Raw genomic sequence first — 15,005 nt, 5'->3', positions numbered from 1 at the left:
GATGACATATGTGTCTTTCTGAAAAAAAAATATTTGTAATATATGTATAGCTAAAAATTAATGGAAGAAGACATGGGTAAATAAGTGTCTAAATACAGTGATGTAATATCTGACGTCATCAGCAGAGGATTGCTGTCGCGTGAGTTATAGTTGCCTGCACTAACTATAACGGGGGAATTTCAATGGTTTTTCACGAGTGAAATGTCCAGCTAACTATAACATGTGTGAAACCTATGGTTTTTTAAGTGAATTTGCAAGGTTTTTTAAATGCTAATTCCTAACTATAACGTGTGTGAAACCTATGGTTTTTTCAGTGAATATATACATATATATATATATTGTAACACAATCCCGATGATAATGGAGGCTGTCTGATCGGGCGGTCCGTGCTGGGGCAATCGGCAGCCCCAAATATGTAACACCAGCCAATTTCCGATACGAAATCAAACACGGACACCGAGGAGAATTGCAATATAAGTCGGTTTAATCGCTGCAACCACAACAACGCGTTTCGGCTTTCGCCTTGTTCACGTCAAGCGTACAGTGATATGAATAAAGTTTAAATATCTTACACAATAGTTGACACAAAGGAAGGGCTCCTCAAGTCGTCAGAGGTCAGGCTTGGGAAGAGTGGCAGCCATCTTAACACTATAAAAGTTCAATGAACATTGCTACTGCCCATAACAAGTCAAAAGATTTAGACAAAAATTGTAATAAAAATGAAAGTTTAAATGCAAACAAAACAAAACCAGGCACAGGGACAGACCAGCGCCCCAGTGGGCGTAATGAATCCATCATTAATGGACTGAAGAAATTAATCAAACAGTGCCAATGACACGTAATGTCCGCTTACAAATCAGCTATAATTACACATATAGCCCAAGTGGGCCAGAGCAGCACCATATTGTCCATAGAAAGTTTAGTATGTACACAAAAACTCAGTTACTTGAAGTCCACAATGACCTGTTCTGCCCTTCGTGGCCCCTTCCTGAAAGAATACAATAAAAAGTGTCAAAGTATAAAACTACAGTTAACAGCATTCACAAAACATTTACTAAATGCGCAAAGCAAAGTAATTCAATTAGGTCTGCAGGTGTACAGATAACTCCTCACTGGAGTTAAGCCCTCTAGGTGACATTGTTTCAAAGTTCACTATGTATCTAGATTCAAGTTGTCTGAGCTGGAGTAATTTATTACCACCACGTACATTGTCATGAACAGCATCAATGACTACCATCCTCAGCGCTCCCTCATTCTGTTGATGATGCTCAAAAAAGTGTCGAGCCACAGGGTACTGCCTATTGTTGTGGCGAATAGCCCTGACATGCTCAAGTACTCTTTTCTTGGCACGATGGATTGTACTGCCTATGTATGCTTTCCTGCAAGGGCATGTCAGGGCATACACGCAGTACATGGTATTGCAAGTAAGAGTTTTTTTTATCTTAAATTCCTTACTCATGCTGGCGAATTGTACCCCAGTACAATCTGAGCTATTTTTACATGCTTTGCAATTCTTACAGCATCTGAAGCCCGGGCGGCCGCCTATAATGGATTTAGGAGAGTCAGTGATTATATTAGGACAAAGCTCATCTCTGAGCGACTTGCTTTTCTGGAAGGTGACTTGTGGATGACTTTTAAGATGTTTCTGCAAATTGTTATCAGTGAGCAGTACATGCCAATACTTATTAAGAATATGGCGTACATCTTGTGCTTGTCCTGAATATTTCGTAATGAAACGCAGATTATCAGGTTCCACTACACGTTGACCAGGATGTAACAGGTCCGTACGTGCCACCTCATCCACTCTTTTACAGGCCTCATTAATGGTTTTATTTTGATAGCCTCTGTCTTTGAAACGTTGAATCATTATGTCTTTTTCCTTGAGGAAACTGTCTTCGGAGCTGCAGTTGCGTTTAGCACGCAAAAGTTCTCCATAAGGAATACTATACACTAACTTTGGAGGGTGCGCACTGGATGCATTCAATATACTGTTCCCCGCAGTTTTTTTGCGATACAAATGAGTATGCATATATTGATCTTTAATTTCTACAACAATGTCAAGAAATTCCACAGAGGTCTTACTGATGTTTGCAGAGAACACCAGATTAAAAGAATTGTTATTGAGCTTCTTGACAAATGAAGTAGCAGAGTCAGCATCACCTTTCCAAATTAGGAAAATATCGTCAATATATCGGAGCCACAAGACACAGTTGGTAAATTCCGCCATTTGCGAGACCACCTGCTCCTCCCACCAGCCCATGACTAAATTAGCATAGCTGGGGGCGAAGCAGGTGCCCATGGCCGTGCCCTGTGACTGCCGATAGATGACGTCATCAAATAGGAAGAAATTATTCATTAGGCAGAACTCAATCATAGCCAAAATCATTTGGGAGTGATTAAGCAAAGAAATGGATCGGGTTTTGAAAAAATGTTTCACAGCCTCTAGACCAAGCTGATGTTCAATGCTGGTATAGAGACTGCCTACATCCAACGTTACCAGGGTATAGTCTGCCTCCCAGTGTATACCATCAATTGTAGTAAGAAAGTGTGTCGTATCCCGTAAATATGCCGGTAAGCTAACTACAAATGGTCGTAGATAATGATCAATGAAATGTGATGTATTTTCTAGCAGGGAACCAATAGATGAAACAATCGGTCTCCCTGGAGGATTAACTGGGTCTTTATGCCAAGTTACATAAAGACCCAGTTAATCCTCCAGGGAGACCGATTGTTTCATCTATTGGTTCCCTGCTAGAAAATACATCACATTTCATTTTACTGATAAAAAACCATTTAAATTCCCCCGTTATAGTTAGTGCAGGCAACTATAACTCACGCGACCGCAATCCTCTGCTGATGCTAATACTGTATTTAGACACTTATTTACCCATGTCTTCTTCCATAAATTTTTAGCTATACATATATTACAAATATTTTTTTTTCATAAAGACACATATGTCATCAGCAGAGGATTGCGGTCGCGTGAGTTATAGTTGCCTGCACTAACTATAACGGGGGAATTTCAATGGTTTTTTATCAGTAAAATGTCCGCTAACTATAACTTGTGTGAAACCTATGGTTTTTTCAGTGAATTTGCAAGGTTTTTTAAATGCTAATTCCTAACTATAACGTGTGTGAAACCTATGGTTTTTTCAGTGAATTTGTACGGTTTTTTAAAATGCTAAGTTACTTTACGCCGTTCGTGGCGTGCGCGCCCACTTTACGCAGTTCGTTCCGTGCGCACCGCGTGCCCACTTTACGCAGTTAGTGCTGTGCACGCAGGGTGGGCACGCGGTGCGCTACGCGCACCGTGTGCCCACGTTACGCTAGATGGGCCATGTACGCACGATGCGCTTCGCGCACCGTCCGCACACGGAGGCCGTATTAGGCGCATCGTTGTTAAAGGTTATCTATTGTTTGGACTTATGTTGCGGATTTCCTATGGAAACAGGGTCCTAACTATAACTACCTACTGGCGACCGCCAGTAGGTTATATATATATATATATATATAGATATATATATATATATATACATGTTAACCTGTAATGTACCGGGTGCTTGTTTAAAGGGCTCTGAAACCCCAGGGGGTGTAGTTCGCTCTGAATAATTCAGGCTAAATTTTATTTAATATCAGGCTTTCATATATATATATATATATTTATTATTTATTTATTTTTTAGTTATTTATATATTTATTTTTCTATGTGCAGCATCTCCAGGAGCTAACACTGTCTGATGCGGAAGCTGCTGATTTTGAACAAGGTGCATGTATAAGAACCAGCGTTTTTAGAAATACTAGTAAAAAAGTTTTTTAGCTATTTCTTAATGGGTTTTCTATGCATGGTTTTTACAGACTATGACATGGAGATGCAACTAGCTGTCGACGCGATACAACAACAACTGGACAGCGGGGAGTTGGGGAGTTGGGGAGCCTACATGCTTATAATGCGCCTATTACAGGTAAAAAAAATACAAAAATAAAAAAGGGTGTGTGTGTGTGTGGGTGTGTGTGTGTGTGTGTGTGTGTGTGTGTGTGCGTGCATGTGTTTTTATTTATTTATTTTATTTTTTCTCGACAGTTCCTGACGATGCGTACAAGGGTACTACCGAAGAGAGTGTTAAAGGGAGAGCAGCGAAAAGGACAGCACCGGCGCTTAAAGCTGAGCCGTCACCAAGAAAAGGGCTCTACAAACACCGCCTGTGCTTAAAAGCGGATTGTCTACTGAGAATCGAGTTCTACAGAAGCAACAAACAGGTGAGCTTTTAACAAAGGGGGACTAAGTTTTTTAAAAGCAGGTTGCACCCGCATCCCAGTGTAAAGTAGATTGACCCAGTATTCATCACAACTGTTTGTAAGAAAGCTTAGCATGGGTCATTGTCACTAGTTTATACTTTTCTGGTTTTTAATATAGATTTTTGTTTACATGTGTAGAACCTGTACAGGAGCATGGGGGAAAAGAAGAGTCACTCAAGGTGGGCCGATTGTCAATACATCTAAAGGACATCACGAAGGTGGGGCAAAACTAACCAGAGGCAGCAGCTGGTGATAGAGGGGATGCGCTGCTGGACGGCAATCACGAAGGTGTTAAAGACAATGGGTTCGTACATTTACCGGCGCAGATGCCACATCAGATTTTTTGTAAACCTGTTGAAGAGACGGTTGGAGGTTGTAAAGCACCTAAAGTAAAGCCTTCATATGTGAAAAAGTTAAAGATGGATCTACCAGCTGCCCCCAAAATTCAAAACCGCCACGTAGATTCATCTTTAAAAAAAAAAAAAAAACTGCAGCAGAGAGACATCAGCCACCCTTTTTTTCCCAGATGCCTAAAGTTCTAGCGGCGGGACAGGTCCCAATAGACACCCCCTCCCGAGACCTTTCCACACAGCTTGGTACGGATAATAAACAGAGAGTTAGAGGAGTGAGCGCTAAATGCTGCAAGAAGCCTGCAACAAACAAAGACTTAGGTCATCTATCCGTAGATTCCCAAGGGGATAGGAGTCCCCTACCAAATAATGACCCGGGGTTCGGTGGGGAGGTTGTTGAAAGTAATGAGCCAGCGCAGGCATCGTATGCAAGTTGTATAAAGCTTCTTCAGGAGATGTCCGGGTTAACAGCGAGTTCTGAAATAGCACCAACAGAAGCGCACAACAGTCTTTCTAATGTAAGCTATGCGGAATACAGAGTCCCACCCCCCAGACCCTCTCAGCTCACGCCTCTGCGGCCCTGGATTATTATGATCAGCATTTAAATTTCGCTCAGCAAGTGCCACCCTCTACACCCGAGGGGTCCTATGAACCTACTAGTCCCTCCTCAAGTGTAATAATACTGTCTTCCCCCTTTTCAGACCATAATTATAGTTCAGCTTTGAACGGGGTTGAAAAGCTGTATTACGAATTAGCATCTAGCCCCGAGGCATCAGCACCGGGTTTTTCGCATTGGGAGCCTGTTTCTTTAGACCCTCTCGACAATAATATTGAAAATCCTAAAGGCGCTCTGACACAGGTAGTCGGGACTAATGCACAGAGGTGCTCGCAGGGGGACCCGTCTTTAACAGCTAGCAGAGCCGATAACAGCAATAGAACTGTTAATACTGATCAGGGGGTAATCCTAATGAGTACCCACAGTAATATAAGCCCTACATTAACAGACCCACCCTCCAACATCGGCTATTCTGAAATAGTTCCTAAAACAGTTTTACTGGCCGATATCAAAGAAATGCAACAGGCTATCAAGCAAGTAAAAGCTAGGGTGAACTCTATAATCTTAAAACATGGGAAGGCAAAAAACAAGAACCGACCGTTAAATAGCGTGTTGCCTGAAATAAATCAGGAGGTAAAAAGGTGTAAAAGATATGTGGTATCAGCCTGTGAATTAACAGCTACCGGCCTAATGCACATCCCATTATGACTAGGCCCACAGGTCCCCCTAAAAATTTCTAATTCTGGGCTTATGAATAAAGCTACATATATATCAAAATATAGAAAAACAATTCATAAGATACTTAATAAGGCTCGACGCATCTTGTGGGCCGTTAAGAACACAAAGGCGTTAGAAAAGGTCTTCGTTGGTTTAACGCCCAAGGAGGCCCAGATAATAAGGTGTAAAAGCAACCCTATTGAGCCTGAAACAACCCCAGCCTGTAGACCACGTACATGTGAAGTTGCGATAGGAGAGCCGTCTCATCATGTAACGGAGGGTGATAACGGAACAACATTCACGGCTACAAGCTTTCCCATTCAATCAGGACATGGTAGGATACCTCAAGACACACGGGGTGATAACAACCGGAAATGGCTTAATAGAGCGCGGCTTAACCGACGCTTAATAACTACCTTAAAGAAAGCCCGAATGCACGTCACAAGATGGTATAAAAAACTGGTTGCTCAGGCCCAAAGACAGACCTCTCAGGAGCCCACCCCTTCGAGTTTTCCCCGTAGCTCCAGCCCTCGAGCTGAAGACTTAAAGACAGTGTTTTTAGAGAGCGTCAGAAGGTACACTCACCCTGTAGAGAAATTTAACGCCGTAGAACATTACGAGGAGTTTAGATTTGTCAGCCTTGACCGCATAAACTCCGCAGATCAAGGCGTTCTAGCTATTCATCAGGCTATACAGGCACTCATAGAATGCTTGTTACAAGATGCGGGACCTAATGATTTTTTTCAGCTGCGGTTCCAAGGACAGGGTCTCGATAGTCCTTTATTCACAAGAAGAGCACCCCGCGATGTCTTTGATGCTGAAGATTTTTTAGAAAACCTCTCTAGTCTATTGCAGAGTAAGAACGAGATAAGGGCTCACTGAACCTTTAGAATAGTAGCTCTAGTTGTTCGAGGTCGTGCGGGGGGTGGTTCTAGACCTTTAAATACTATTCTGTACAGTAAAATCATAGGAAAAAAACAACAATGGCTGCTTGATTTTAACACCCCGACATCTAATACATGCCTGGAAGCTAGCATAGCAGGACTATTGGCGGCCCGTAACACTACCAATGCTTTTATCTTGTCTAGAGCTAATGCAGCCCATACAGCGCTTAAAATACCTACAAATCACCCTGTTGGTTTTGGAGACCTGGGGCTTTTTGAGAACTATTTTAAGGTCACGGTGAAAATTCTGTACCACAACAGCTCCTGGCGGTACTTCACTACAGGGCAGCCTCTAAAAAACAAGACCCTTTATGTTCTTCACCATGAAAAGCATTTTTATGGTATCCTGAACGCATGATTGTGCAATGTGTTGTAAAATGTGTCAGACGGCTGGATGCGAAGTCGTTGCAGAGCCTAAGGTGCGCTGCAGCATATGTAATCTATTCTGCCGCTCACAAAAATGCCTGCGCATACATAGCAGGGTTGTACGGTGCAGCATTAAAACAGACTGTGCGCGCTGCGGGTATTATATCGCAGCGGGTCACAGATGCCGGGGCATGAAGTGCCCCCGTTGTAAGTCGTCTTTTCAAGAGGGTGCAGAACACATGTCCTACATGCGTAAGGGCCAACAGCCACCTAAAACCGAAGATTATATCATTTTTGATATAGAGTGCACCCAAGAAACATCTGTACACGAGCCCAATTATATCTACGCTCATCATCTAACTTCGAATGAGAACTGGGAGTTTGAAGGTCGCTCATGTGTGAGTGATTTCCTAGCCACCTTCATGCAGCCCCAATATAAGGGGTATACCATGATGGCTCATAACTCAAAGGGGTATGACTCATTTTTTATTTTACAAAAGAAGATTAGCAAAAAGATGCCTGTAAAACTTATCACCCAGGGCTCAAAGTTAATGCTGGTAATGGCTGTAACCTTACAAATACGCTTTATAGACACCTTAAATTTTCTACCCATGAAGCTAAATAAGCTGACAAACGCTTTTGGGTTTCCAGGGTGTAAAGGTTATTTTCCCCATTTTTTTAACACTTGGGCTAATCAGAATTATGAGGGTCCCATGCCGCCGCCGCCCAGCTATGGAGCTGATTATATGATGCCTGATGAGAAAAATAACTTTTTACAATGGTATGCTGAAAACCGTGACAAAACTTTTAATTTTCAAGCAGAGTTAAAATCCTACTGTCAGGCGGATGTTATGATATTGCGCCAAGCTTGTAATCTTTTAAGAGATGCAGTTGTAGACATGACTAAACAAGTGGAGGTAACTAACCCAAACACGCCGCGGGAGACCGAATCTATAGAGTACATTGATCCTTTTCAAAGTATTACGTTGGCTTCCATGTGTATGTCTATCTATAAGCACATGTTTTTACAGCTGGACAGCATAGCTTTAATACCCCCAGACCTCTATAGCAGTAAACAAAAGCGCTACTCCACGCCCTCGATACAATTGCTCATGTACATCTCTAACAAAGAAAACATCTACATTCAACACGCCTTACAGGGTGGTGAATATCGTGTAGGGCCTTATTATCTGGATGGGTACGCCGTGATCAATAGCAGGCCAACAGCCTTTGAATACAACAAATCCAGTTGGCCGCACACTGCTCGTCACACCAGCATGTTGCCCCAAGGAATTCTGGCAGCCTTTGAATACAACAGTTGTTTTTACCACAGATGCCCCCGATGCTACAAACCCCATGAGTTTAATTTCTATTTCTATTTCTATTTAGGGAGTTTTGTAAAGCGCTTGGTGACGCACAGCGGCGTGTCCCCGCGCTGAGGAGCGGCTGCTTACTGGAACCAACAGGAGTGGAATACTTTACTGTTCAAATAGTGCAGTTTTAAGCTTGGCTCTAAAGATTAGTTCAGATGGTTCGAGACGCAGTATTAAGGGTAATGTGTTCCATCTGACGGCTGCAAGGTACCTAAAGGATCTTCCGCCCATCCGTGCTCTAGCCACCTTGGGGATAACGAGGAGTCCTGAGCCAGAGGATCTGAGGGAGCGGGACGGCTTATAAGGCGTCAGCAGTCCTTTCAAAGGGAGAGGAGACCTCCCGTTGATGATCTGATGGCACATGCAGAGTGCTTTGAATTCTACCCTACTTCTGATCGGGAGCCAGTGCAAGGACCGGAGGGCCACAGAAGATGCGGCTCTTCTGGGTAGTCTAAGTACTAGCCTAGCAGCGGCATTCTGTAGGACCTGTAAACGGCTCAAATTCTTCTGCAGAGTCCCTATATAGAGCAGATTGCCATAGTCCATCTTTGAGGTGACTAGTGCATGCACAAGGGTTTGACGGGCATTTACAGGTAGAAACTTCAATGACTTCCTGAGACTTTTGAGGGTACCAAAGCATGATCCGACCACCCGGTTGATCTGAGGGCCGAAAGTCAGGTCGGAGTCGAACCAGATGCCCAAGTTCTTCGCTTTCTGGCACGGGATAGGTGTTGAACCTAGGCATGGTGGCCACCATGCCGACGTCCACGCCGATCGGTCTCCCCCTACGACAAGCACCTCGGTCTTGTTTCCGTTGAGCTTGAGGCAGTTTACGGACATCCAGGCAGCTAGGTCTTGCATACAGGCTCTGAAGGTGTCCGCCGAAAGATCGGGTGCGCACGACAGGGAGATCACCAACTGCGTGTCGTCGGCATAGGATACCATTCGAAGGCCGTAGCTCTCTACCAAGGAGGCAATCGGGGATACATAGAGATTAAAAAGTGTTGGGCTCAGGGACGAGCCCTGCGGCACCCCCTGGTCCAAAACGATTCGCTCAGAGTAATAGTCACCCTGCCTCACTTGGAAGCCTCGGCCTGCAAGAAATGAATAAATCCATTTCAGCGCTGCCCCTCTCAGCCCACCTTTGCTCAGACACTGAAGCAAGATGGAATGTGCTACAGTGTCGAACGCCACGCTAAGATCTAAAAGGATGAGAGCCATGGTTTGTCCCTCGTCGGCACCCTGCCTGAGGGTTTCGGAGGCCCTGAGAAGGGCGGACTCCGTAGAATGGCGGGGCCGAAACCCGAATTGAGTCGGATGAAGGAGGTTGCTATCCTCCACATATTTCATTAGCTGCTTATTTACCACCTTCTCTGCTACCTTCGAAAAATAAGGCAGGAGAGAGATGGGGCATAAGTTATCCAGCTTGTCGAAGCCAATATTAGGCTTCTTACGGAGGGGAACTGTTGGGCACCAAGTTTGAGCATCTTTATAGGCGTACACTGATGAAAGCTCAATATGTTGAAAATGAGGGTTTCATTATGAGAACCCTCTGGGAACATGAGTGGGCTGACATGCTAGCATAAAACTCCGAGCTAGGTCCTTTTCTTAAAAGTCAGCAGCTACCTGAACCAATGGAACCTCGCCACGCCTTATTCGGGGGCCGTACAAATGCGATACAGCTGTACCGAACTATGGTTCCGGGTGAGAAAATACACTACTATGATTTCACAAGCCTGTATCCGTTTGTCAATAAAGTGAAGTCGTACCCCGAAGGGCACCCAACTATTATATACAGGGACTTTAAATCTTTAGACACATACTTTGGATTAGTTAAGTGTGAAATGTATCCGCCCCGGGGTCTTTACTTTCCAGTGTTACCCTACAGAATCGATAGTAAGCTCATGTTTCCCCTTTGTCGAACCTGCGCTGAAAGTAAGGAGGCCGCCTTATGCCTACACAGTGAAGCACAACGGATGTTGCGTGGTACCTGGTGCAGTATAGAGGTTCAAGAGGCTCTAAAAAAAGGATACCGGCTGGGAAAAGTATTGGAGATTTGGCACTTTGAAAGGACAACAGCCCACCTTTTTTCCGAGTATATTAATTTATTTCTCAGAGACAAACAGGAGGCTTCGGGGTTTCCAGAATGGTGCACTGATGAGGACTCCAAACAACACTACATCGATGAGTACTATGCTCATGAGGGCATAAACCTGAGGCCCGATTTTATAGAAGTCAACCCGCCAAGTGCCAGCTGGCAAAGTTATGCCTTAACTACTTATGGGGAAAATTTGCGCAACGCACAAACTTGTCAAACACAACCATCGTCACAGATCCTGACGACTTGTTTAATTACCTTTTTGCACCCTGTTATGACGTCTCCGGCTGTGAGTTTATTAATGACGATACTGCTATGCTGAGTTGGAAACATGCTAAAGAGTACCCCACAATGTGTAACCATATAAACATCTTTATAGCCTGTTTTACAACTGCACATGCTCGTCTGGAGCTTTACAAGCTGTTAGATAAACTGCAGGAGAGGTGCCTGTATCACGACACAGATTCTGTTATTTTTGTAAGCAAATTGGGGGACGAAGACCCTCCTCTAGGAAATCATCTGGGGGATTTAACTAGCGAACTAGAACCTGATGAGTACATAGTCGAGTTCGCTTCAACTGGTCCCAAAACGTACAGCTACAAAACGTCTAACAATAAAGCCTGTATGAAAGTCAAAGGTATAACATTAAATGTTAAGAATACCTTAAAAATAAATTTCGACAGTTTGAAGAATCTAGTGACCGAGTATGCCACAAAGACCGATCATTCCTGTGACGGAACAATCGTTGTAAATCAGCCTTCTATAGTGAGGACCAAAAAAAGATGGGAAATCACGACACAGCCGTTGCATAAAACATTGAGTAGTGTTCGATAAACGTGTCTTAATGGCAGACTACAAAACTATCCCTTACAGTTATTAAAGATGCATTACTACGGAGAACCTCTAACAGAATGGATACCCGATTGCAGCACCCGTTTTCATGCGTTATAGCGGGGCCCTCCAATTGCGGGGAAAGCTATTTTATAAAAAAACTATTAGAAAATGCACCAAGTGTTTTATCCCAAACGCCTAACAATATTATATGGCTTTATTCCTGCTGGCAAGATTTTTATAATGACCTCACTTACCAGTTCCCTCATATTAGATTTATAGAAGGGATACCTAGTAGTCTTAATGACGATGACTTATTACCCAAGGAACGTGTGAATATGATAATTGTAGATGATCTTATGCGGGAAGGAGGTGACCATCCTGAGATAGAGCGAGCTTTTACTCAATATTCGCACCATCGTAATCTGAGTATATGTTACATCGTACAGAACTTGTTTTACAAGGGTAAGAGCAGCCGGTCTATCGCTCTCAACGCCTCCTACCTAGTTTTATTTAAAAACCCCAGGGATAAACAACAGATAGCCATTATAGCTAAACAAATGTATCCTGGGAACACCCAGTTTTTTATGGAAGCCTTTAACGATGCGACCACTAAGCCCCACGGTTACTTGCTGGTAGACTTAAAGCCTCGTACTCTAGAAGACTACAGACTGCGGGTGACATTTTCCCACCCGAGCTACCGGTTGCCTACACCCCTAAACCAAGACCCAAAGGTTATAAAAAAATTCGCTAAAACGCCCGAAACCCATTTACCCGCTAAGCTTCACGCCATACGGTATTAAACATGTCTGCTCGTTTACGCCGTAATATGGCTCTCCTAAAAATTTTGGTTACAGCCAGTCCCCCGCAGAGAAAAGCCATACTGTGTGCTGCCTCGGATGACTTAGTTGGTGCCATTTCAGAAATTGCTCTAAATACCCTAAAAGGTAATGTTCCTATTTCAACGAACCAGTACAGGGTATTGAAGAAGAAGCGGCAACTCATCAAGAAGCTTAGTAATAAAGGGGTCTCCCTTACTTCTAAGAAGAAACTGGTAAAACAGTCGGGCGGATTTATAGGTTCACTGTTGGGTATAGCTATACCTCTAATTACAAGCCTCCTGTCGCGGAACTGATGGATTACGCCCAGAAAATGTATCTAGTACCACAGCATCAGCTTGAACAGCTGACACCTACTACCGGTGATACATGGGACATAAGGAGATCTGAAACACTCCGTTTGGATGCCGAAATTAAAGATATTTTGACCCGCACAGACTTAAAGCCTGAAGCTAAAGCGGGGCTTTACTCCCAAGCTCTTCAAAATTTCTTGCAATATTACAAGCAAATGCAGGGTTAGAAAAAAAAACTGACTTTATATACTGCCGCTGGGGAGCAACCTCCGATAACCGCTGCAACGCCACAAGGAGCCACAGCGCAAGCTCAGCAACGCACACCCCCTGACGCTTTTGTTGAGAGCTTGTTACATAATATAAGTCAGAGGTATAAAGTGGCAGCTCAGATGCTGCTAAGTAAAATGGCTGATTCTAAAGACCTGACATGGAATGACCGCGGCAAGTTCATCTACAAGAGACAGCCAATTGCTGGGTCACACATGTACGATCTGATCAAAAGTTTCACGCATCCTAAGACACTCTCACGACAGACGGCCCCTAGAGGTTGGGAGCAGTTTCTAAGCGCTGCTACGGAACTCAACATTCCATCATCGCTTGTAGGTAGCACCGGACACCGCCAGCAGCTTGAACTTCTGAAGCACCCCAGGAATGATGGTGGCGCATCCCCACCGCTAGCATCTGCCTTTCACACCCCTTCAAAATCACCCACTTCACCATTCTTTCCGCAGCTAGCCACCTCAAGTAACCCTAAAGATGTGCCTCTGGAAGCTACAAAGTCTCTATTTGAAATGAAGGGATGGCTCTCATATTTAAAAAAAAAAAAAAAAAAATGTGTAATGTTACTACATAATTGTATATTTTGTTTATAAAAATGGTTGTACAGAACTGTGTTTACCTTACAGTCTTCACTATGTGATTCTTTATTAGCTCAGTGGTAGCTTCTACGTGTGTAATTCTTTGAATATTTCAAAATACATGTAATAAACATTTATAACTTTTCAACACTACTGGCTTTTTTTTTTCTTATCACAGAATGAAAAACATAGAGTCGGCGCTGTTGTTTAAATATAGGCTTTTATTTTTTATTTTGAACATGAGCATTACAAAGCTTTACACTTTTGACAAAAATCATACTCTGTTGTAACTGCAGTGGGAATAGGTTTCAAGCCTTCTTTCATAAAGCGAGTGACAAGCCTATCATTGTTTACACGATCATTTGAATATCATTTTAAAAAAAATCTAAAATTCAGACCCTGAGACATTTTACAGATAAAATATATACAGTGTTCCCCACAAGTCATAGATAGAGAATCTTGTATCTGCAGTTTGTTATATTCAACTCTAGAAGCCACTTTTTTAAAATACTTGAATATGGGTCTTGTATAGATGCTGTGCTCCGGAAACTCTGCGAGGCTGTCAAACACAGTGACCCTGTCAATGTCCAAAAACATAGCAGCCCAGTGTGTTCCTGGCTCGTGATGAGGATCGGTGTTAAAGACCAAAGACCGCGGTCTTTCATAACTTATTTCAGTCGGCAGGCCGTCACTTGGGTAAACACCTAGAAAGTATTTTTTAGCGTCTTTATGGCGGCTTAAGAAGTCTCGTATGTGAATAGTGTCCATTTTATATATTTTTTATTTATTGATTTTTTACAGATAATCAAACAAAATCTGTTGGGCATGATTAACTTGTATCACACTATCAAATACAGCAAATACCACCATGTTCACATTCGTCGTTAGGGCTCTGCGTTAAAGCGGATTTCAGCTTTTAGATTTCCATTTTTAACCAGGCGGTAATGGTCCCCATCTTCCATGTCGGGGGTCAGATCAAAGGCAAACTGCGTGTAGCCGGCACCATATCCTTCGCGTGATACGACGACCCCCGAATCACGCAGGTGTTTCCCGGTTATCGACACTAAACCGAGATATTCTCTAATAAAATTTCCAGATCCAAAATTGGGTGTGTATGGCTTTGCAGGTATGACAGCTCCCTCGTGAACTAGGGCCACGTAGTTGATACCGTAGTGCTTGAAGTTAAAAGGGTTGGAGGCGTGTACCCCACTAAAAGCAGTATTGTCAACAAACCCTATAATAACAAGTTTTGGTAGCTGACCCAGGAACAGATTTTGCTGTTGTGTTAATCGGGTGCCTACCGGGATGCTGTAGACTTTCATAGAGACTCTTTCAATGGCATATTTAGCATTCGACAGTTGTAGAGCTTCAGCATGAGCCAATCTATCTGACCGATGGTGACACATTCACTCTCTTTACATACAGGGTAGCAGACTGTATGAGCAGTTTATACTGCTCTGCATCCCCTGTAATGAGGCAAAAGGC

At 43.3% G+C, this 15,005-nt stretch overlaps 2 protein-coding genes across 8 annotated transcripts in view; one reads left to right on the top strand and one right to left on the bottom strand.

The window, feature by feature from the left end:
* The window catches only part of LOC146784261 (beta-1,3-galactosyltransferase 2-like), a 250,783-nt gene that overhangs the window by 169,148 nt on the left and 66,630 nt on the right, over positions 1–15,005 (bottom strand). For 2 of the 5 annotated variants that reach the window (XM_085635087.1, XM_085635086.1), the window contains exon 2: positions 947–988. The exons of the other annotated variants lie outside the window; for them this stretch is intronic. The gene's annotated coding sequence lies outside the window, so the exon portion shown is untranslated. The remainder of the gene's footprint in view (positions 1–946; positions 989–15,005) is intronic. 5 annotated transcript variants of the gene reach the window in all.
* Positions 1–15,005, top strand: part of LOC146784262 (uncharacterized) — a 179,824-nt gene that overhangs the window by 139,062 nt on the left and 25,757 nt on the right. Inside the window, exons 1-3 of one of the 3 annotated variants that reach the window (XR_014970805.1) lie at positions 3,858–3,962; positions 4,082–4,257; positions 4,435–4,600. The exons of 1 other annotated variant lie outside the window; for it this stretch is intronic. Coding sequence is in view for 1 of the 2 variants with exons in the window: in XM_085635083.1 (XP_085491209.1) it covers positions 7,229–8,668 (1,440 nt within the window). In the remaining variant the exon portion in view is untranslated. Of the gene's footprint in view, positions 1–3,857; positions 3,963–4,081; positions 4,258–4,434; positions 13,661–15,005 lie in introns of those variants that run through there. One more of the 3 variants, XM_085635083.1, reaches the window with a different exon arrangement.

Source organism: Triturus cristatus, chromosome 11 (genome assembly GCF_964204655.1).
Source record: "Triturus cristatus chromosome 11, aTriCri1.1, whole genome shotgun sequence".
NCBI lineage: Eukaryota > Metazoa > Chordata > Amphibia > Caudata > Salamandridae > Triturus > Triturus cristatus.
Note: the sequence above shows the minus strand (reverse complement) of the source record. Positions and strands in the feature narration are given on the sequence as shown.